The sequence below is a fragment of the Scheffersomyces xylosifermentans genome (genome assembly GCF_036884685.1).
Source record: "Scheffersomyces xylosifermentans strain CBS 12540 chromosome Unknown RJT20scaffold_3, whole genome shotgun sequence".
Lineage (NCBI taxonomy): Eukaryota > Fungi > Ascomycota > Pichiomycetes > Serinales > Debaryomycetaceae > Scheffersomyces > Scheffersomyces xylosifermentans.
This window is the reverse complement of record NW_027042941.1, coordinates 601,107-624,571: the sequence shown is the minus strand read 5'-3', so window position 1 is coordinate 624,571 and position 23,465 is coordinate 601,107. Positions and strand designations below refer to the sequence as shown.

The 23,465-nt window shown below is 41.1% G+C and overlaps 9 protein-coding genes across 9 annotated transcripts; 5 read left to right on the top strand and 4 right to left on the bottom strand. All coding sequences in view use genetic code 12, as the record gives it.

Moving 5' to 3' along the window:
• Positions 1-52: 52 nt before the first annotated feature.
• On the top strand, positions 53-1,107 carry VPS22 (ESCRT-II subunit protein). The gene has a single exon (XM_064919780.1). The coding sequence runs from the start codon at positions 343-345 to the stop codon at positions 1,075-1,077; it is 735 nt and encodes a 244-aa protein (XP_064774891.1). The 5' UTR covers positions 53-342; the 3' UTR covers positions 1,078-1,107.
• On the bottom strand, positions 1,067-2,737 carry RJT20DRAFT_126874 (pseudouridine synthase). Its single transcript, XM_064916853.1, has one exon. The coding sequence runs from the start codon at positions 2,696-2,698 to the stop codon at positions 1,139-1,141; it is 1,560 nt and encodes a 519-aa protein (XP_064774890.1). The 5' UTR covers positions 2,699-2,737; the 3' UTR covers positions 1,067-1,138.
• A 105-nt stretch (positions 2,738-2,842) lies between these two features.
• On the top strand, positions 2,843-4,918 carry SPB4 (putative ATP-dependent RNA helicase). The gene has a single exon (XM_064916852.1). The coding sequence runs from the start codon at positions 2,966-2,968 to the stop codon at positions 4,817-4,819; it is 1,854 nt and encodes a 617-aa protein (XP_064774889.1). The 5' UTR covers positions 2,843-2,965; the 3' UTR covers positions 4,820-4,918.
• On the bottom strand, positions 4,878-6,580 carry RJT20DRAFT_34593 (uncharacterized protein). Its single transcript, XM_064919777.1, has one exon. The coding sequence runs from the start codon at positions 6,497-6,499 to the stop codon at positions 4,937-4,939; it is 1,563 nt and encodes a 520-aa protein (XP_064774888.1). The 5' UTR covers positions 6,500-6,580; the 3' UTR covers positions 4,878-4,936.
• Positions 6,581-10,850: 4,270 nt separating this feature from the next.
• CEF3 (translation elongation factor EF-3) lies at positions 10,851-12,712 on the top strand. Its single transcript, XM_064916851.1, has one exon. The coding sequence runs from the start codon at positions 10,872-10,874 to the stop codon at positions 12,597-12,599; it is 1,728 nt and encodes a 575-aa protein (XP_064774887.1). The 5' UTR covers positions 10,851-10,871; the 3' UTR covers positions 12,600-12,712.
• Positions 12,713-12,719: 7 nt separating this feature from the next.
• SPO1 (putative carboxylic ester hydrolase) lies at positions 12,720-15,430 on the top strand. The gene is made up of 2 exons (XM_064919776.1): positions 12,720-13,116; positions 13,171-15,430. The coding sequence occupies exons 1-2, from the start codon at positions 12,871-12,873 to the stop codon at positions 15,310-15,312; spliced, it is 2,388 nt and encodes a 795-aa protein (XP_064774886.1). The 5' UTR covers positions 12,720-12,870; the 3' UTR covers positions 15,313-15,430.
• Positions 15,431-15,548: 118 nt separating this feature from the next.
• On the top strand, positions 15,549-17,282 carry RJT20DRAFT_134120 (uncharacterized protein; the record flags this gene model as incomplete). The annotated part of the gene is made up of 1 exon (XM_064918276.1): positions 15,549-17,282. One exon carries the CDS (start codon positions 15,549-15,551, stop codon positions 17,280-17,282), a length of 1,734 nt encoding a protein of 577 aa, XP_064774885.1.
• Positions 17,283-17,415: 133 nt separating this feature from the next.
• On the bottom strand, positions 17,416-18,752 carry YMC1 (organic acid transporter). The gene has a single exon (XM_064919779.1). It carries the CDS (start codon positions 18,464-18,466, stop codon positions 17,564-17,566), a length of 903 nt encoding a protein of 300 aa, XP_064774884.1. The 5' UTR covers positions 18,467-18,752; the 3' UTR covers positions 17,416-17,563.
• Positions 18,753-20,361: 1,609 nt separating this feature from the next.
• SOG2 (Sog2p) lies at positions 20,362-23,247 on the bottom strand (the record flags this gene model as incomplete). The annotated part of the gene is made up of 3 exons (XM_064921515.1): positions 20,362-20,512; positions 20,618-22,130; positions 22,215-23,247. 3 exons carry the CDS (start codon positions 23,245-23,247, stop codon positions 20,362-20,364), a joined length of 2,697 nt encoding a protein of 898 aa, XP_064774883.1.
• Between the last annotated feature and the right edge of the window lie 218 nt (positions 23,248-23,465).

Here is a 23,465-nt window from a genome sequence, read left to right as displayed (position 1 = left end):
CATCCATAATAAGCGAAGTCCGGTGGAGTAATGAAGTGGAGTAAGAGGAGTTAGCGGATTATTGATAAACACAGTTGCCATTCTTCATTGGGAAGGAAGAGAAACACAGGTAGACACTGTAGACACTACTTCTATATACAGCCGTTCCAGTTAGTAAAAGGCAAGTGTTTATTTCGCGATAATAATTGGCTGATATAGCGACATAACAGTGGAGATTGATATTGTGATCTCAGAGTGCATCGGGTGAGATCTACTTAAATATCTTCATCTTGTTGCAAAAGGTACCGAGTAGACCCAAGATAGAAAGGTGCTGTCGTTGTTGTTGTAAACATAGCATTCGCTATGAATAATAATTGGCATAGCGATGCTTATTCGAAGTTGGGACAGTCTCTCAATGAAAGACATACAGATCAACTATCTACCCAGCTCTCGGTGTTCCAATCAGCGCTAGTAAACTTTGCCAGGGAACACGGAGAGGAAATCAAACAGAACTCAGAATTCAGGAATAAATTCACCCAAATCTGCCAACTGGTGGGAATTGACCCATTGGATCTTTTGTTGTACTCAGGGTCCGTTTCGAAAACCAGTAAATCACAGAGTTCCAAGACTCAATCAGATAACTATTTTATCAGTCTCGCTGTGAGAATTGTAGAAGTTTGTCAAGAGACAAGAGACATAAATGGAGGCTTGATCCCACTTAAAGAATTAGTGTCCATTATAAGGGAAAACTCATACATAAACATAGAAGTCACCGAAAGTGATGTAGAGAAATCATTGTCAACTTTGAATACCCTAGGAAAGGGATATGACATTTTGACCATTCATGACAAGAAATGGCTCAAGTTCACCTCAGCTCTAGGTGGTTCTATCTCAAATGATCAAAAGAAAGTGTACGAACTATGTGGATTTATGGGCGGATACGTTACTTATAGGTTACTCAGGGATAATTATGCATGGGACAAGTTGAGATGTAAGACTGTTATAGACGAAATGATAATGAACGGATTTTTATGGGTTGATTCACAAGGCGAGGGGGCCGAGTGGCAGTACTGGGAGCCATCGTGGATCTCTAGTTAAAGATATATTAGAAACTTCTATTGTACATACTATTTACACGAGACTTTGATGACTTTTTCATTTACAGCTTGTTTTCAGGCGTGTCCGCGTAATCGCTGTTAACCTCGCTGTTAACTTCACTATTAACTTCACTGTCTGCTCTGCTAATAGCCTCACTGTTTGCTAGACTGTTGGCAATGGCTCTGAGTCTCTTCTTCTCTTTATGTCTACGATTTTTAACCACAAATGACTCACCGAGATCTCTTTTCTCGATTGGAACGTAGTTGGTGTAATTACGACCAGCACCATCTCCTACATTCATTGTGCCTCTGAACGGAGTGTTAACAACTTCTTCCGATCCTTCCATAACCAATGGTTCCATTAAACCAATAACATTGGCCTTAGTTTGATAGTCGAGAGTGATGCCTCTGAAGACTGCTAAATGCTTGAAATATTTCTTCATTCCGTCTGCAGCAACGGCATTTATCCATTCCATTTCTGGGAATACACAATCATACAATACCAATGGAATTTCATTTGCCATTTCGTAAACTGGCTTTGTTGGAAATTTTTCTATGTCGAACAAATCATCTATAATGCTTGGTTTTTCCAACTTTTGGCCGATCAAAAACAACATGGCCATCATACAACGGACCTGATGCCAAAGAAATGCCGACCCTTTCAAGTCAAGGAAGTAGAAGTCGTCCTTGAGATGAAGTATTTTGGCGGAGTGAACTTCTCTTCTATAGTTTGTAATTTGTTTAGATCCATCGATTTTACAGAAGTTTCTGAAATCATGGCCACCTTCATATCTTTTAGCAGCCTCATTCATAATGTCAATGTCAAGTCCTTGCTTCTTGAAGAGATAACGGTAATGCCTATAGTCACAGCTGAATCTGGCATCAAATTTCTCCGGTGGTCTCAAGCAAACAGCGGTCATCCTTATGTCTGGAGGTAACAAAGAGTTTATCATAGACATATATTTCAATTCCTTATTGTCATTTTCCTTTAATTTCTGTTCTTCTTCAGTCAATGAAGATCTCACTTCTAAGGATATGACTTGGTTCATAGCACTAACACCTTTGTCTGTACGGCCACAACGGCTGAATTTACAACTGTCAGGAGTGGGTTCAGAGATCAATTTCGAAAGGGCCATAGCCTTCAAGATTACTTCTTCAACTGTAGGTAAAGGCGTTGGTTCTTGCTGGAAGGCCAACCCGTTGTAGTTCCAGCCTAGATATGCAAATCTTAGAGCAATGAATCTCTTGCTATACTTGCTCATGTCAAAGGGACGGATAGTTTTCTGCTTCTTAGTTGAAGGTGCCTGAACATCCACTGGGGTAACAGATCTTACAGAAGAAATGGGGCTAGAGGCTACAGATGTTGCCTTTAATGCTGAAGCGTCCACCACAGGTGTTACTGGAGAAACTATGGTATCTTCCGACGAGCAAGCACTCATTGGCTTCGAATCCTGGTTTGTCTCCAATTCCTTGATTCTCTCGATAAGCTGATCTTTTGACCATTTATCATAGTCTCCACTAGCGGACCCACTGCTAACTTTCTGCCCCATTTCCGATTTTAACACGCTGCTAAATGTCCTCTTGAACATCATCCACGAAGCAGAACTTCTATATCTTAGCATACAAGTCCTTCTACTGTTCTGTCCAATACCAAAAAAATGATATGCTCTCACTGTCAATTTAAACTTTGAATTTGCAGACTCATCTCGAAATATATTTTTTCTGTGAGTGGAAATTTTGGAACCAAATAAATTTTGCAGTGGATAATTTTCATGGATTAGTGAGAAGAGAAGAGAAGAGGTGAGATTAATTAGAGATTTGATTTGAGATAGAGAATAACTTGGAGGTCAGAGATAGTCACGTTTGTTAAGTTCTGTAAATAGTATAATATGGAAGCTCAGAAGGGTTCATTATCTTGGGAAAACCTCAGGTGCGATTTGCACCCGTGGATCCGTGAGGCTATCAAGTCTTTGGGGTTTCCAACCATGACTCCAGTTCAAGCATCGACTATTCCCTTGCTTAGTGGGAACAAAGATGTCGTTGTGGAATCGGTAACGGGGTCGGGTAAAACTCTCTCCTTTGCAATCCCGGTGCTACAGAAGGTGTCAAATCGTTTATATAATGTGGATGAGGAAGGAGAACAACCAGATCCAGTAAAGCGTGGTCATATGCTTTCAATCATCTTATCGCCAACAAGAGAGTTGGCTAGCCAGATTCAATCTGTGTTCACCAGCGTTCTTGAATATCTCCCAGAGGACGTAACTCCCATCAAAACTCAATTATTGGTGGGGTCTTTGTCTACAGTCAGAGAGGACCTAGATCGTTTCTTAAATGATAGACCCCAAATTTTGATTGCAACCCCAGGAAGAATGTTGGATTTCTTATCATCCCAGTACGTAAAGACAAATTCCGTGGAAATAGCTATTTTGGATGAAGCTGACAAATTGTTGGACTTTTCGTTCGAAAAAGACGTTGTCAATATCCTTAAACGTTTGCCTAAACAACGTCGTACAGGGCTATTCTCTGCCACGATTTCGGCCGCAGGAAATACTATTTTCAGAACAGGTATGAATAACCCTGTTAAAGTTGCAGTCAAGTCGAAGTCGTCCAATGGTAATTCTGCTCCATCTTCATTACACATATCCTACTTGATGATCAACCCAGAAAGGAAGATCACCACATTAATCAAAATTTTGCATGAATATAGATACAAAAAATGTATCGTATACTTTCCAACTTGTACTTCAGTGAAGTACTTCTATTCAGTCTTTCATAAGTTAGTAAATGACGAGAAAGAAGAAGAAGAATTTAAGTTTTATTCCTTGCATGGACAGCTTGCTACCAAACCAAGATTGAGAACCTTATCAGGTTTCACCGAAGGTGACGCCTCTATCAGTAAGCATATTTTAATGACTACCGATGTTGCTGCTAGAGGAATAGATGTGCCAGATGTTGACTTAGTTATACAAATAGACCCTCCGATCGACCCAGACGTATTTTTGCACAGATGTGGCAGAACAGGAAGAGCTAACAAAGTGGGAAGAGCAATTGTTATGTTGAATGAAAACAGCACAGAAGAAGATTACATTGGATTTATGGATGTCAAGGGTGTCACTATGCTGCAAATGGAGCCACCTAAGTTAGAAACTACTGAACATATTAAGTTCCAGAACAAGTTGAGAAATTTCATGCTTGATGATAGATCTCGTCACGAAATAGCTATCAAATCATATGTGGGATTTGTCAGGTACTATACTAAGCATATGGCTTCTTCAATTTTTAGATATCAATCCCTCGACTATCTCGGAATAGCTAGAATGTATGGGCTCTTGCGATTGCCAAAAATGCCAGAAGCAAAGTTCATTCCAAAAGAAGACATGCCAGAAGATGCTTGGCTTGGAGAGCCAATTAATATGGACAACTATGCATATGCTGATAAGCAGAAAGAAAAATCGAGATTGGACAATTTAGAGGCTGAAAAGCAAAAGAAGATACTGGATGCCAAGAGAAGAAAGGAACTCAAGGTGAAGAATGAGGCTTGGTCAAGTAAAGTTGAAACGAAGGAAACCAGACAGGAAAGAAGAGAAAAGATGAAAAGAAAGAGGGATGCTATAGAGAAACAAATTATGGAAGAATCTTCGGAAGACGAGGAGACAGAAGTTGACTGGAAGGATATTGTGAAAAGTAATAAAAAAGCCAAATCCAGTTCTAGTGGAATGCAAGGCTCCTTTGATGATTTATGATAACGGGTTACATACAATAGATATAGTAGGAGCTTTATATTGGACAATTAATACCTTGCCAGAATTTCTAGATTGAAATAGATAGACTAAATACAAACCATTCACACGTACAACCACTCATATTTTCCATTTCTCACTAATCGATCGAACACCGTCAAAAACGAAAAGATTGTCTAGCGGAGTATATTGAGCAGTGGCTAGCTTAAGAACTTCTTGACTTACCACACCTCCCATTAAACTGCTTAGGTTATGGTAGCTACGCGTATTGTGACTCAAGGTTTCTTTGAACGTCGCTTCAATGGCAGAGGGAACTGGTGGAGAAACCATGAATTCCTCAATGAACAACATCTTGAAGAATTCCAAATCTTTCAAACTTGGCGCCCGGCGGTACTTTTCAGTGAATAAGTTGAAAGTTAATATAGAAAAGTAGATTCCTAACGTGTTGAAATTCTCCTTGTTAGATTCATTAGTGTTATCCAATAATTCTTGAACTAGAGTTGAAGTGTATAATTTCTTCGAACCCTGAGTAACAAACAATAATTGAGAATTCTTGCAGAAACTCGTTATGGATTCGTTACTTATTTCATCTTTTGACCGTCCCAAAGCATTCAATATGCGGATAACTTCAGCCGTGAATAACTCTTGATCCCTCTTTGCCTTTTCGCGGTACAATGTTTGCAATTTGACGTAATTTGTGGTATCAGATGCCATGTCGGGCAATTTTCCTGGTAGTGGCAACTGGTAATTATTAAGTTCCACAAATCTTTTTAATGCTTTTATATAAATCCAAAAGATTGGAGTAGATGAAGTGAGATTCTCATCCAAGATATTTACCTTTTCAAATAATTTCTGTATAGAGTTTGGGATTTCAGTCTTTTGTAATGCACGGTGGATTGAATTGGATGCCTCGATGAAATTTGCCTCGAGGTTGATGTTTCGAGAAAGCAGTTCTATGTATTTTCTGAACTGTTTCTTCTCGTTGTAGTTCTGTGGAGCCTGATTGTTATGGTCCTGCTTCCAAGAGTCCAAAGCTTTGATGTAAATAACTATATATGGAATATGTGCATGATCGGTATCATCCAAAGCGTCTAGGTCAATTGAATCCACAAACTGTTGTAATTCAGGCCATGGCTTATCTATTCTTAAGTCGTATAGCCTTGATGGGTCATGTGTCTCTATGACGGTTATTTCATTTGCAATTAAATTGAGAGAGCCGTAGAAACCAACCGTATTGACAATGAGCAAAGGAATTCTCTTCTTCCACAAGATCTCCTTAAGAATATCTAGACCGGAGATGTACTCACTCACTATTACCACGTTATAGGTGTCCCAGAATTCGGGTGACTCTTCTTCGAGGATAGCTCTGATGTTTCTATTGATAGAATGGCCCTTGACATCAGTGTTCAACTCGTTGAGATTAACACTAATTGCCTCAGCTAGACCCTTACCCAAGTCTCTGTGTTTAAGAAAGAAGTTTCCTGATAAGTCTCGTGACGACACGTAGCGGTGGTCTATTATGGTGAACTCTCCTATGCCTGGTAAAACCAAATTCTTGAGGATTTCTGATCCCGTAGACGAGGCATTAATAAGACATATATGAGAGCTTTCGAGGTTGGATTGACCCGTGGTTGCCCACAACCGGAGCTGTCTATCGTATCTTGTTTCTTTATCTATTAACATGTGGAGAAATCCCGATAGCTACTGATCACAGTAAAAGAGTAACTGTCAATTACTAATAGTGATGTAAAAAGATGCAAGCAACAATACTCTATTTAAGAAGCGCTCACTACAAACAGGCAACAAGCAGATAAAAAAATACGAGGCCGCTGTACCGGTGCACCATTTAATCGAAAGTATTAGAACAGCATCTCGAAGAATACAGTCCCACGGAAAACCAAAACCATAACCAGAACACCATAGAGCTGTCAGTATTATTGACAATGGTGAGTGGCGCGACTGCGACATGCTGAGGGTACGGGTTGCTCCAACGTCTAGATTCTTCAACGTCCAGCGGTTCTTTGTTAAGGTGATGCAGATCGTGTCTTGTGTGTCTGTGGATTAGCGAATGGTGCGATTTTCTCGCTTGAGGGGGTACTAGCGATGAATGGTGCAATGTGGAGACCACGCGATTTCCATAACCTTCGTCGCATCTCAGATGCCTATAGACCAAGAGGCCGCGTACAGATACGCCGTCAAAGAGCATAATAACAATATACAGAGAACAAATTGAAAATGGTCGGGGCAAAATTATAGACGATAGGTAATCTGGTATGAGAGTTATGCATCTTAAATATAAGCGCCCAGCCCGGCAAAATGTAACCAGAACGACCTGAGGAAGGAACCAATGGAGCCAAGAAGGCACAAACAGAGAGGGGGGACTGCATTAATAATATTGTCCAAGTGAGTTAAACATTACTCTACGGATTAAGCTGGTTCTTATGGTCTAAATGTTCGAAGACTAGATTTTGCAGCCGCAGGGTGCCCCGTCCCACTATTTGTAACCTGCTAACTGGAAAATATATGGTGTCCCATAATATGAGTGAAATGAGTGCAAAGGTGACTATCATGATGGAGTGGTATGAAAGAAAATATTAGCTTGTATTGCTTTTAAGACCTGCTTCAATGGGGGTAGAACTTGAAAACAGAGCCATTGGTGCCCAGTATTAAAGGCGAAAAATAGCCAAAAAAGTTTTCAGTTCCTTAATGATGATACTGATGATTTTTGCATCATTGATGCCTGTAATATTTACTGACACGGTGTCACATCTATGGTGGTACTAACTTCGGCTAAATGCTTCAATCATGATTCTGTAATAAGCTATTGCTTAATCCAGATTTAAATGCGGTGGATTAGTCAAGAAAACAAGATGATTGCCTAAATCTCTATGCACATGTCTTAGCAGCTAACAGTAAAAACGGGGTGTGCGTACAAAGAACTATCTGGACCATCCATACAGGTCTATATATATTGCAAGTTCTTGAAGAACATGAGCATGGGCCTTATCGCAATCTCCAAGATTATACTCTTAATAGAAGGTTCCATTAGATAAGGGACAAATAAGGTCGAGAATGGCAGACTAGTCTGCTGCCATTTTTACAAGGGATCAACCAACCGGATCATCTCCTACTGTAGATGTCTAGGCATACGCGTCTGATATGCATGGAGGGGCAACCACAAAAATCAAAGGTATATTCATCAAAAGATTAGTCGAACTGATGCTTTACAACAATCCTTTCACGCCCAATTGACAATAATCGGTGATACACATTGGAAATTAGGAAATATGTTGAACGTGGATCTATACTGGACTCTTAGTATTCCATATGGCTCACGTGCCCATACCTGCGTAAAAACCGGAACAGGAAGTTCGGCTCACAAACCTGCCGACTGTATACGAGTCAATGAGATGCGGCTATAAATGGAACTCTGGAGAAAGTTTTGCAACTAGGTCTGCTGATGTACTAGATGCTCTAAAAATCCTTGCAGATACTAAAACCTGGCTTAAAGGTGGAGGAAGGACTTTAATTAGTTATTGGATGTGGAATTTCGTGTTTGAGCGAGTCTTTCAGGAGCATCATGGATTCAATTCACTTGGGGGTCAGTTAATCGACCAACTCGCTGCCAGAGACGATGAATGCAAAGTCAATGAATATTATAAATGCAACATCTCACGACCAAGTCATTCTACCGCAATTGGAATAGATAGCTTGAGCTGCTGGATATCCAGGTATCATTTGTAATCCCAATTATAGCCATATTTTACCCCTCTTGGTTAACATCAGAGATAGCATTTCTACTCCAATTGTGAAATGTCATTGCTGTACACTAATTGAGCCCATTGCCGTCTATACAACACGGAACTACACCCATCGCAGCACCTTTGGATTCCTGACACCTGTCAAGACCACTAGCTAACCCAGTTCTGGGTGCATGTGACCGATCCGAAAAAGAAACTCTATTGATATTTTCAGCGCGGGCCAACCATACACCAGACAAAACCTATTATGTACGCATTTTTACGCACAGAGCTAGGCAGACAAAACTTTACCCTGTTGGGTCCAAAGGGTTCCGGATTCCAGGCGGGAAACATTGTAACCGTTTCCTATCCATGGCCAGCAGCATCACCATTACATTTACACTACCACTACCAGTTTTCACTGCCACTGCCCATTACCACCATATATACTCCTTTCTTCCTTCTACACTCTTACGCTTCACGACTACCCCATGTCCCATGAACAGCCTCAAAATATCTCATCACATCTCAATCTCGCATCTCACATCTCACATCTCATCTTTTACCTACCTACCACCTACAATCCTACATACCATCTCACACTAATGTTTCTTTTCTTTCTTTTCACCCCAAAAGAAACCCGTTGGCACCTAAACACTGACTCCTGCGCGTGCCCTCGGGTGCGGCGTGCGGCGTGCGGCTCAATTAAATTTTCGAATTTCTGATGAGATTATGGCATACAGTGAAAATTTTTCTGGTAGGATGGGCAGGGTAACTCTTCCAGTTACAGTGGTGATTCTTTTATTTAAGGAAAATTTTCCCACTGGATTTAGTAACGTCGACCTTCTTCTTCTTCTTTTTGGAGTGTTACACAACATTGGAAAATGTCTGCTGCCAGTGAATCTAAATACTCTACTGAGGTGCTCTCCGAGCTCTTGAGCAAGCTCCAGGTTGCTGAGAACAAGGATGAAGCTGCCTCCAACATCTCATCCTTCTTGAACCTGTCCATCGTTGAACACGACGTTCCAGTCGAGTTCTTCAAGGACTTCAAGAAGCAGCTCAACAACAAGGATTCCGCTGTCAGCATTGCTGCTTTGGTTGCCTACAAGCACATTGCTTCCACCAACGCTTTGTCCCCAAGTGTCGAGCCATTTGTCGTCGACTTGGTTTCCGATGTTGCCAGCAGAGCCGGTGACAAGAACAAGGAGATCCAAGAGGCTGCTTCCAACGCTCTTCTTGCCATTGCCACTGCTATCACCCCAACAGCTGTCAAGGCCATCTTGCCAAAGTTGGTTGACAACTTGAACTCCACCAACAAGTGGACTGAGAAGATTGCTATCTTGAGATCCATTTCCCAATTGGTTGACACTGCCAAGGACCAGATCGCTTTGAGAATGCCTGAGTTGATCCCAGTTCTTTCTGAAGCTATGTGGGACACCAAGAAGGAAGTCAAGGAGGCTGCTACTGCCACTATGACCAAGTCCACTGAGACCATTGACAACAAGGATATCGAGAAGTTTATTCCAAAGTTGATCGAGTGTATTGCCAAGCCAACTGAGGTTCCAGAAACCGTTCACTTGTTAGGTGCCACCACCTTCGTTTCCGAAGTTACCATGGCCACTCTTTCCATCATGGCCCCATTGTTGTCCAGAGGTTTAGCTGAGCGTGACACTGCCATCAAGAGAAAGGCCGCTGTCATTGTTGACAACATGTGTAAGTTGGTCGAGGACCCACAAGTTGTTGCTCCTTTCTTGTCCACTTTGTTGCCATCCTTGAAGGGTAACTTTGCTACCGTTGCTGACCCAGAAGCCCGTGAAGTCACCCAAAGAGCTTTGAACACCTTGAAGAGAGTTGGTGCCGTCGGTGAAGACGACTCCATCCCAGAGGTTTCTACTGCTGGTGACATTGCTGTTACCTTGAACGAATTGACCAAGTTGTTAGAACAAGAAAAGAAAACTGTCAGTGATAGATTTGCTCCAGCTTTGAACTACATTGCCGCTATTGCTGGTGACTTGGTTGACGAGAGAGAAATCCAACCAGAAGCTTGGTTACACAACATCTTGCCATTCGCTACCATCTTCTTGCACGAAAAGGAAGCTAAGGAGATTATCGAAGAGTTCAGAAAGAGAGCTATCGACAACATCCCACAACCTCCATCCTTCGAAGACGAGGAAGACGAGGGTGAAGACTTATGTAACTGTGAGTTCTCTTTGGCTTACGGTGCCAAGATCTTGTTGAACAAGACCCAATTCAGATTGAAGAGAAACAGAAGATATGGTTTGTGTGGTCCAAACGGTGCCGGTAAGTCTACCTTGATGAGAGCTATTGCTAACGGTCAAGTCGAAGGTTTCCCAACCCAAGAAGAATGTAAGACCGTTTACGTCGAGCACGACATTGATGGTACCCACGCTGACACCACTGTCTCTGAATTCGTCATCCAAGATGGTGAGGTCGGTTTAACTGAGGAAGCTGTCGTTGCCAAGTTGACTGAGTTCAACTTCTCTGACGAGATGATCAAGATGCCAATTCAATCCTTATCTGGTGGTTGGAAGATGAAGTTGGCTCTTGCCAGAGCTGTGTTGAAGAACGCTGATATCTTGTTGTTGGATGAGCCAACTAACCATTTGGACACTGTTAACGTTGCTTGGTTAGTCAACTACTTGAACACTTGTGGTATCACTTCCATCATTGTTTCCCACGACTCCGGTTTCTTGGACAAGGTCACCCAATACATTATTCACTACGAAGGTTTCAAGTTGAGAAAGTACAAGGGTAACTTATCTGAGTTCGTCAAGAAGTGCCCATCTGCTCAATCTTACTACGAGTTAGGTGCTTCCGACTTGGAGTTCAGATTCCCAGAGCCAGGTTTCTTGGAGGGTGTCAAGACCAAGCAAAAGGCTATTGTCAAGGTCTCTAACATGACTTTCCAATACCCAGGTACTACTAAGCCACAAATTCAAGACATTAACTTCCAGTGTTCTTTATCTTCCAGAATTGCCGTCATTGGTCCAAACGGTGCCGGTAAGTCTACCTTGATTAACGTCTTGACTGGTGAGTTGTTACCAACTGAAGGTGAAGTCTACGTCCACGAGAACTGTCGTATCGCTTACATTAAGCAACATGCTTTCGCTCACATCGATAACCACTTGGACAAAACCCCATCTGAGTACATTCAATGGAGATTCCAAACCGGTGAGGACAGAGAGACCATGGACAGAGCTTCTAGACAAATCAACGAAGCCGATGAGCAAAACATGAACAAGATCTTCAAGGTCGAAGGTACCCCAAGAAGAATCCAAGGTATTCACGCCAGAAGAAAGTTCAAGAACTCTTATGAGTACGAATGTTCTTGGATGTTGGGTGAAAACGTCGGTATGAAGAACGAGAGATGGGTTCCAATGATGTCTGTTGACAACACTTGGTTGCCAAGAGGTGAGTTGATGGATACCCACTCCAAGTTGGTCGCCGAGGTCGACATGAAGGAAGCTTTGGCTTCCGGTCAATTCAGACCATTGACCAGAAAGGAGATCGAAGAGCACTGTGCTATGTTGGGTTTGGAAGCTGAATTAGTTTCCCACTCCAGAATCAGAGGTTTATCTGGTGGTCAAAAGGTCAAGTTGGTCTTGGCTGCTTGTACATGGCAAAGACCTCATTTGATCGTCTTGGATGAGCCAACTAACTACTTGGACAGAGACTCTTTGGGAGCTTTGTCTAAGGCTTTGAAGGCTTTCGAGGGTGGTATTGTTATCATTACTCACTCTGCTGAATTCACCAAGGATCTTACTGAGGAAGTTTGGGCCGTCTTAGACGGTAAGATGACTCCATCCGGTCACAACTGGGTTCAAGGTCAAGGTGCCGGTCCAAGATTGACCGAGAAGGACGGTGACGAAGAAGACAAATTCGATGCTATGGGTAACAAGCTTGCTGCTGCCAAGAAGAAGAAGAAGTTGTCTTCCGCCGAATTAAGAAAGAAGAAGAAGGAGAGAATGAAGAAGAAGAAGGAATTGGGTGATGACTACGTCTCTTCTGATGAAGAGCTCTAAACGCATCTGCATCATCATTGCTTCGTTTTCTAAATAGTCTTGCTACTTAATTGTTTATTTCTTTATTTAATATAATAGATTGTTTTATAAAATTTATCTTTTGATCAAACAAATGAGGATGATTCCTCAGCTTAATTGTAATCGTAGTTGTTGTTATTGTTATAAGCAGCGGTTTCTCTCTGATTTAGAGACCGCGCTACTACGTACATATAAAAGTAAAATTTTGCAGCTTCAACTTGAAAGATGATTAGCGAAATAATAGGCGGCAAAGATGATAATACAACTAGTACTTGTGATAGTCCTTCTTACGGAGTTCAGCATTGCTTACAGTGGAATTTGGAAGAATGAGAGTTCAAAATTTACTAGAAATAGTTCTTTGACCTACATTACCAATGATCGATTGTTAAAGGCTAATGGATCTTGGTTTGGCACAAGTGCTCAATATCTGTGGAACTTATCATATTCACCGTACACGGTTTTATGCCCATCAACGTCTCTAATAAGAGAAGCCAACAATGTATGTAATTCCATTGGAATGATTTAGTGGAGACTAATGGTACTAATATGATAGGAACTCTGTGCCGAGGAGAAGAACTATGTATATGAGAGAAACAAGATAACTCTGGATGCAATATTAGAGTTACTATCGAGAAATAGCTTGCCCGGTTTTAATCATAAAAGATTTCTCAGCAGCCAAGAAAGACCCATTAAGATTGCAATTGCCATTTCTGGAGGAGGATACAGATCAATGTTAATTGGTGCTGGCATGCTCTCTGCATTTGACATACGGAATCCAGCTTCTGCAAAAGTATTAGGTGGTGTACTTCAAGCTTCCACTTACATTGGGGGAATCTCTGGCGGTTCATGGTTGGTGATGAGTAATTTGGTCAATGATTTTAAACCAATACTATCCTTGGACACGTTTAAAATGTGGGATGTTGAGCATCAATTGCTAGAAGGGGTACCGAATTTTGATCCCAAGACCTTTCAGGATAAGATCCAGATACAGCTGAGTGATGGGGACTGCTCCAAAATATCCCAACTTGAGTCATCTAAAGAATACGAGAGTACCTCCTTCTTTAAAAGCTTGTTTAACATTTTCAAAAAAAGTAGCACCAACAGTGACAAAGCAGCTGCAATCAAGAACCAAGGTGTCACTAAGAAGACTAATAAAGAAGACAAAGAAGCCAATTCAATGATTGATAAGTTCCTAAAGTCAATCTTTATAAAAGGAACAAACTCCACCAACAAGACGCCAATACAGAAAGGCAGTGATCAAGATTCTATCAAGAGGGTATTTGAATATTACAAGGAATTACAGATAGAGGTAAGAGATAAGCGGAAAGCAGGATTTCATATTTCTCTAACTGACTACTGGGGACGAGCGCTAGCTAGAAGAATCTTTACAAACTCAGCAAGAACCCCAGGAGCTACAATGACAGCTAGCACAAAACTTGAATCTTTTAAGTCATTTCAACAGCCATTCCCTATAATTTGCACGGTGGAAAAGGACCCTCGTTTCATTGAGTCAAACTTGGACTCACATTTGTATGAGTTCACCCCCTACGAATTTGGTTCATGGGATTCATATCTCAGAGCATTCATTCCTATTAAATTCTTGGGGACCAAACTTACAAATGGAAAGTCAACTCTTCGTATCGGGAATTCGAACATGTCGAAGTGCATTTCAGGGTTTGATAATGTTGGATTTCTTACAGGAACTTCCTCCCTGTTGTTTAATCACATATTCGTCTATGTTTATCAGTTATTAATGAATATTAAGCTGGACACTTCTCTAGCGATTGAAAAAATCCTTAAGCCTTTCGGCTTGAGTTCAGAGTTCAATTCGTTAGTCGATCCCCAACTACACCCTGATTATGCACTATACTCGCCCAATCCATTTTACGGTTATACAAATCGTGAAAACAGGGGAAGAAGCGTATCCGAGAACAAGCACTTATATCTAGTTGATGGCGGAGATGATGGCCAGAATATTCCATTTCAGCCTTTCTTGGTTTCAGCCAGAGAAGTTGATCTCATAATAGCACTTGATGTCACTGCTGACATGTTCAATTACCCAAACGGGACCACTTTGAAGAGGATTAAGGAAAGATATCATAACAATGCTCTGACCATAGAACTTCCATCTTTTACGTTACCCGAACGGCAAGAGCCTAAAAGAGGTGGCTACAATTTTACAGGAGCTACTACGGTGAAATATGCATTTCCAAAGGTCCCTACCAGAGAACAAATGATTGCACAACATTTGAACGAAAGACCGATTTTCCTTGGCTGCGATTTATACGATGATTACCCCGATATGACCCACAACGGAGATTTCAGAAATTTTACAACTACAACCAATAGCAGCCAAAACCTGACCAGGCCCGCCTCTGACCCGTTTTTCTCTAAAAACGACTTTCTTCCTCCACTTATAGTGTTCTACTCTAATGGTAACTACGGCTACAACGCGAACACCTCCACATTCCAACTCAGCTATACAAAAGAGGAAACCGCGGCTATGATAGCCAACGGGTACAATGTGGCTACCTATCTGAATTCCGCATACTATGCCGTGTGCTTCAGCTGTGCGGTGTTGAAGCGGGCTTTCGACAGATCCAACCTTAATCGGTCCACACCATCTCAAATAAGCCACCTTCCATCTCCATCCATCTGCCGTCGCTGTTTCAACGACTTCTGCTGGAAAGGCTGACTCCTGCCTGTAACCAATAGATCCATTTGTGCATATAGCCCATGTTTAAATTGATCGGTGGTAGCGTCACCGAGCGTTGTGGAAAAAAAAAAATTAGGACTATCGGAAGTGACTTCTTTTTCAGTTTGAGACAAGGACAGAAGAGGAAGCAACAAAAGTTGGATAAATAACTGTGGTAAAATCAGTCAGGAAAAGGTCTCCATAACTTCCAGTAAAACTGTAGTGACAGCTCCAACATGTCTGAGGATGGACAGTTGGTGGATATCCGAGCGGGGCTAAACTCGTTGTACATGATATATTGCACATCGCTACTTCCTATTGTGGTGGTCGGTATAGCATTCTTCTACTCAGGGTTGACCCAGAGAAGGTCTTCTATGACGATGTTTGCTCTTCCTATATTGTTAACACCGTTGGTATTCATAGACTGGTTCATATGGGGCTATTCGCTATGCTACTCTAAAGCAGAAAATAAATTCATCGGAAACCTAGATTATGCTGTATTGAGGCACCTCAGAGTTTCCATAACTTCCATTTACACTAATACCAGAGGAGACATATTTTCCTTAAATCATTTCCTATTTAATGGACTCTTCAAGGTCATATGCGCCGGGTTGACATTCCCAGGCTGTATTGCTGAAAGAGGTCGGATTCTTCCGATGCTTGTTTTCTTATTTTGCTGGTCAACTATAATCTACAATCCAATAACGTATTGGTTCTGGAATCCCAACGGCTGGCTTTCCGTGGATTTAAATAAGCTCCCAGTTTTGGATTTTGCTGGTGGAAACTGTATCCACGTAGTCAGCGGTTTCACAAGTTTGGCCTACTCTTACATGTTAGGACCACGTAACCCTAAAATATTGTATAATTACAGAAACATAAATACGGGCCATATCATATTTGGTACATTTTTGGTTGCTTGCGGCTGGGTTGGTTTTGTTGGAGGATGTGACTTCAAGTTCTCGGTATACTCATTATATATCTTTGTGAACACTATTCTTTGTTCATGCGTGGGTGGCATAGTGTGGATGCTGATTGATTATTACTACTCCTCTATACCACTCGAAGGAACCACCTTGCAAGAACCACAACCAGTAACAGCACCGTTGGATTTAAACGAAGGTATTAGCCCTCGTGGTACCAATTTGATTCCTGTGATTTCAGAAACAGGGGTTTTGTTGAACCAACATTACCGTGAAAGCAAGTCGAACTTCATAGCAAGGAGAAAATTCTCGATGATTTCCTTCTCTTCTGGTGTAATGACAGGGTTGGTTGTCATTACACCGGGCGGTGGGTATGTCTCATCTCCAAGCGAATTTTGGAAAAGTTTCGTTTTTGGTGTCGTGGGAGCGGTAGTGTGTAACCTTTCTACCAGATTGAAGTACTTCTTCAGAATTGATGATGCATTGGATATTTTTGCGATACATGGTATTGCTGGAATAGTCGGGTCATTATTGACTGGTATTTTTGCTAACAAGCAATACAATTCTCAAGGAGGATGGGTTGAGGGACATTGGAAGCAGTTGGGTTATCAGGTGTTGGGATGTGTAGTGACGTCTTCGTACGTTTTTATACTTACGTGTGTCTTCTTGTATTTGATAGATCTCATTCCAGGGTTGCATTTAAGGATTGACAAAAACTTCAACAGAAGGATGAGGGAAGAAAGCTTGAGAGCCAAGGGCAAGGGAGAGGTTGATGAAGAATCTCAAATGACCCCAACAGACAAACCTGCTCCTGAAATTTCATATTTAGAAGCTGCTGAATTGTTGGGTACAGATTGCTATGAGTTCAATGGAGAGTATATGATGGACTTCGTCGAATTCATAAAGGTTATACGACCACAAGACTATGAAGATGACGAGGTTGAAGAACTTTATGCAAATGAAAATAATCAATGCGAGAATATTCATGGAATGGGATCGGATTTTGAGATGCATCCAGAAGGTGCTAACCATCTAACTAAAAGAGAATGATCTACGACTTACGATACACTATGATGCATTTATCATTTGCATCATTTTCACTTACTGGGATATACGGATTACTATACAGCTACTATTTAATATAATATCATTTATTTCTATGTTTATTAATACAACGGCTTATCAAAATGAGCCATGTTAACGACAAGGAGCCCTTTTGATATTCGTACTGTTGCGAATAAATATCTATGAAGTATTATTGTATAATTTCTGAAACATTCCGAAGTATTGGGACAGAAAATTAGTGTATTTACATAGGAGTGGTTGAATTATTAACCCAAGTACCTCATAGTGATTTCAAACACCGCGAATGTAGCACCATTGGCTGGAGCAGCTCTCAAAATAGTTGGAATGAAACCACGGTAGAATCCCTTGATGCCGCTACTTGCGAAGACTTTCTTCACTACATCAATAGAACCCTTGTATACGGGTTTACTTAATGAGTCAGTTTGAAGCTTTGATTTGATGACATCAACGGGGTAGATACCAATCCATAAAGTGTATCCAGATAAACCACCGAAAGCACACAATTTCCAACTGGCAATGTCCTGTCTAACGATAGACTTGTCGTTTCTTAATTCTCTGGCAATCAAGGCTTCATAAGTGGCAAAGTAAATTCCCAAACCAACGGATTCTCTGAACAATGTTGGAACTAAACCCCTGTAAATACCATGGCCTAACCCATTAGATTGATAGATCTTTTTAGCACAATCGATTGGACCATTGAAAGCCTTGACAGCACCAGTCTGTGTTTGCAATCTGATACGGATGTGCTCAATTGGAGAAGCTAAAAAGCCGTTAGCAAAACCTGCTATAGCACCACAATTGAAGAATTGTAATAACGACAAAGGTCTTCCTTGCAATTTCTGATCGTAGTATCTCTTCATGTATTCATTTACAGAAAACTGAACTGACACGCAAGCACCGACTCCGACAAGAGGTGTCAATGTACCCTTGTAGAAACCCTTAGGACCTTCATTAGCCAAAAGCTTTTTAATAACGTCAAGAGCTCCATTATAAGTACCTTCTGGAGCTGATTGCAATCTGACTTTGACGGTATCAAAGGGTTGTCCTACCAAAACTTGCGCAATACCACCCATGGTACCTCCAAGCAAGTCTTTGAAAACTTGCTTGTTATCCTGGGTAAGTGGGGGTTCTTCTAACTCGATCGTCATGGTTGCCTCTACTTACGACAGATGCTGTAGTGCTAAATATTCACATCGTCTTCAATAAGGTTATCGCAAGATCTTAAATTTTTTTCAGGTATCATAACTCAGAGACGGTTTCCTGCATTTGAAATAACTCTGGTTGGTGATTTTGACTCTGTAGTCAGATCAGTCAAAAGTATGAGGTTGAAAGCCTCACGGTTGGAGTTTGCATAGAGATGTAAGATCGGGGAGAGGGGGGCTAGTGTGAAGTCTCAAGTGTCAGAGTAAAGTAGGTACAGTAGGTACAGTAGGTACAGTAGCAGCAGACTCCAGGTCCTTGCTTTTAGGTATGTATGTTCGTAGCACTGCTGGCAGAATTCGTAAGTTAAGTGGCATAAGCATAGAGCGCATGGACGCCTGTCCTGCAATGCTATCCCGAGGCGGAAAAAGAGATACGAGACGGAAGATAGGTTATGGTGGTCATCAATAGAATAGAGAACAAAGGAACAGTATTCTTCTAGAAACAACGAAAAATAATGGAATCATGCGATTAGAGACACCTGCTATCCCCAGAGTTCGTATTTATAACGGAAAAGGTGATGACCTGCCGACGATGTTGGAGTGGAGCCACTGTCGCTACGTCAAGGATAATTTTTAACAAGTTTAATATTTTGAATCTAAAATCACAATCGCCCTCAAACCCACACCCCTCCACTCTTCAAGCTTCGGTGACTTTTTACTCCCCACCTTTAATGCCACTAAAAATGCAAATGCCTTAAAACAATAGTGTATACCGTGTTCTCTTCTTACCCTTTGCATGTGGTCTCGCGTAATATTAGCTTACTTTGACTCTCTGTTTTTGGTTGCCCTTCTCCCAGCGGTTCGGCACTTGAGGCAATATTGGTCACTACAAGATCGGTTTCACCATATCTGTAGGTTGACCCAGTCATCCTGTCAGTTTGCATACAGTGGTTAATTTATCCGCGCAGTCTTGGGATTGCTCGTTATTAACGCAAAGGGAGACTGACCGAAATAATAATATTTTTTTTACCGAGCTCTTGCAGCAGATTCTATGCACTGCAGCGGATTAATAGTTCCCCTACATGGTTAAAAGGGATCCAGACATATTGGCTCCTTTGGAACCAGACAGGTGATCGGAGCGATATTAATAGAAATCTGTAATGGTGCCGCATCCCTCGATGGAAATATATAAATAATAGATTGCCCGAACTTCCCAGGATTAGGGAGGCAGTTTTTTGACTTCCATAATTCCATTTACTTTCATTTACTCCCATTCACTATACTTCAGATACCTATTCCAAAATTGCAATCCTGTCACTAATGTTTGACAAGAGCAGCTACACCAAATCAGATCTTGATGCAGCATTCAAAAATAACGTCCGTGCCCACAGTGTGTACAGTGCTGTATTGGTAGACAAGAGCCTCAATGTCATCTTGCCAGATCTCATACTACATTCAATAGATGCAATCACTTTTGCTCAACAACAAATAGATAAGGAAACAAATATATTAGGCAGAGATGTTCATGGATATTCATTCTACAACAATGCAAAGACATGGTTTAGCCATTTATTGGATCACAACGTCTACGAGAACTCTTCCTCTGAAGAAGATCTGGATGGGTACTAAAATGAGTAGGCATTGTTCAACAACACTCACGCAGCTTAATCTTATCCCTAGCATCTTTCATATATATTTATTATATGGAATGACAGGAGCAACTGGAGTGCTCCTGTCCATCAAAGGGTGAATTCTTAAGGTATATATACCCATTTTACAATTCAAGACATCTTCATTCTACTACTAATCATTTAAATTTAATACCAATTCTCATCTGTCAGTACAGCTGTAATATATTTATTTACTGCTTTGTTATGCTTGTCTATATGTATTGCATAGCTTCACTCTTCTTCTCCTTTTTCGCCATCATTGTATGCCATTATGAGACCGTCAAAGGGATTGAGACCATTTTTGGCATAATATTGACCAGTTGATTGCGCAGGTACAGTCATTGGTCCATGAAAATTAGTATTGACTGGGCTCACAAGAGGGCTTGCTCCTGGAAGACCGCTGCCAGAATTGATAGTCGCATTAGGTGCCACTTGTTGCCCTTCAGTTACCATATTGTGAGAGCCAGTTTGCAACGCTGATCCTAACGTTGCAGTAAGAGGTGTTCTTATTGGTGTCAAAGAATTAGTGTGCCCTTGCCCAGTATTGCTAGAGAGTTGAGCGAGGTTAGCCAGCGACAACGAGTGGTTTTGTAGCGATGGATGGCTGGATTGAGGAAATAAATTGGAAACACTTGGAATGGTGACCAAAGGTGGAGGGTGCTGAGAACTTCCATTGGCAGCTGCATCAGTCGCTAACAATCTGTAGGATGAAAGTTCTAGCATGTACGTCACTTCCTTAGCTGTTTTAGTTAAGTTGGACATAGATGCTCTGATGTCGTCTAAAATAGGCAAGTCCTTTACAAGTCCTTTGACACTAGCCAAAGTCTGAACCATTGCCTTAATGAAGAGGTTGATATCTTCTCCAAATGCTTTCTTACTTGTCTGTGAGGGGTTATTTCTAATTGTGATTAGCTTAGTTTTCAATCTTTTAGTAATGTCCATAGATGACATACACACATTCGTCAATTCTTTGACTTTATTAGCAACATTAGCGTTAATGACAGGATTGGCAGAAGTAGCACTTGCAAGGGCGCTTTTATTTATGGCCTTGCTGAGCTCACTGAAGATATTCAGTGCATTCGTAGTTGCACTATCGATTGTCACGTATAACTTTTCATCCACTTCACTTGTCTTCTCCAATATAAGACTGGTGTTCACTGATAATTTTTGTTTGCTGTCCACTGCGTTACTTGGCAATGTTGGTACATTGAATTTGGATTGCTTCGTGGGAGGTACCAATATTCTGTAAGCATTGAGTAGCTCGTTAAATGACCCAAACAAAGTGAGATATAGCATTCTAATGAAACAAACATCGATCTTGACAACAAAAGTTGAAAAATTCTCACTTAAAAGATTCATAATTGATTTGAATGAATTAATACAGACATGAAGTGAAGAGGTAATCTGATCCATATTACTACCAGTCTCCTCCATAACCTCTAAGTTTTCTACCAATAAATCTATATTGGACTTCGTGGTATATAACAACGAAACCATTTTAATTGTTATCTTTTTATCAGCGCAAAATCCTGTGAACCGTCTCACAGAAGAGTGCAATTCACTAAACGAAAAGAGGATCTTTCTGGACACCTTGACAATTGTTGATGATGTGTATTTATTCACATTTCCAGTTCCAATACTATTTGAGGTTCCGTTGCCACCATTGTGTCCCCTTGAAGGCGAAATATCACTTGCAACAATCGCAGGGGCTGGACGGGATGTAGCGGCAGTAGTAGCTGGTAAAGATTTAGAACTTGTATCATCGTGTCTGGGTGCTAGAGTTTGACGTTGTAGAATCTCTTGATGTTGTTGAAGAATTCCATCTCTTTCGTCACTAGGATTCTCTTGAAGAGTCAGTAGTCTTCTGAAATAAGCTCCAGATTTATGTTCTGTGTCAACGTTCTCATTTTTCTCCAATATCTTATCAATCTCTTTTAAAGTATTAGACCTTGTTCTATTACGGCTTGAGGACCTGCTGAGGGTAGAAGCATTAGAGTTAGCTATCACGCCAGAATTTGCGGCCGTTGTGCTGTTAGCTCTTGATACATTTATAGCCGGAGGAGAAGGCGAATTTTCAATAGTACTAGCTGTTACGGCTGAAGCAGTTGGTAAAGGAGGAGTCACTACATTGAATGTAGTTTGTGCTGCGGATGCTGAATGGGGAAGGTTTAATGTGGATGAATAATCTGTATTCACAAAGTCACTTGCAGGAGAGAATACGGAACTATTGTTAGTAGAGTCCTCTAGGGTAGTATTAGCTGTCAGTGTACCTGAGTGATTACCATTTTCCAAAGTTGTACCATTACTGGCCGCGGCTTTCTCTTCCAGCTTTTTAATGATTAAGCCCATTCTTCTAGCTGCTTTAGAAGCCTTAGATTTTGTTTCTGATGTACTCTTAGAGCGAAGGATAGGTGGTGCTGCCGAGGGTAACTGTGGAGGAGGATAAAGATTAGGCTTGGAGCCATTTTGCAGCAGCTGTTGCTGTTGCATTTGTTGTTGTTGCTCGTGGATTTTGAATTCCAAAAGCGACTTGTTAGCATGAAGATATGACTTTAACTCTTCGATCCAGTCCAGTTCGGAATGCTGGTTTTGAAAAGACTTTATGAGTTCTTGAGCTGGCAAAACAAGTGGGTTGTCAGCAACTTCTAGTAAATTTAAGGCTCTCAATTCACATAACACTGGTGGTAAATACTTGAATCTATTGTCACCTATCAGGATGATTTTCAAGTGCTGAAGTTGATTGAGACTTGACGGCAAGGTGTATAGTCTGTTGGATGATAAGTCGAGAATCTCCAAGCTTTCAAATTCTTTGATTATGTTCTTGGAGATATGCGAGAGGTGATTCTGGTGAAGATCCAAGTACTTCATATGTGCTGCGATGGAAGTGATATTGGCTGGCAATTCGATGATTTGGTTGTTCTGAAGAGATAGCCTTTCCAACTCGAGTGGTGGGCTGTACAGATTTAGAAACTCATGGATTCCTTCCACTAAGTCTGCCAAAGGAATCTTGGTAGTGATGCTGTTGAGTTTCAATGTTTTCTTCTGATGCATCAGCTCGATCTGTTCTGTTAGAAGAGGCCATATTTGTGGTCTATTTAATATATACGATTGTGACATGGTGTCCATGAATGGGTTTTTCTGTAAATGTGAATATGTCTGTAATTTGATAACTTCGGATTGATCCATGCAAATAATCAAACGAGAAACAATGCAGAGAGCAGTCGTTCTTGTGTAGTATAGGAACGGAAGTCGTAAGTTAGTAGTGATTCTACTCCTGTGGGCTCCTTATCTCAAGTTTTTTCCGTACTCCACAAGCAAAATCTAACTTATTCAAT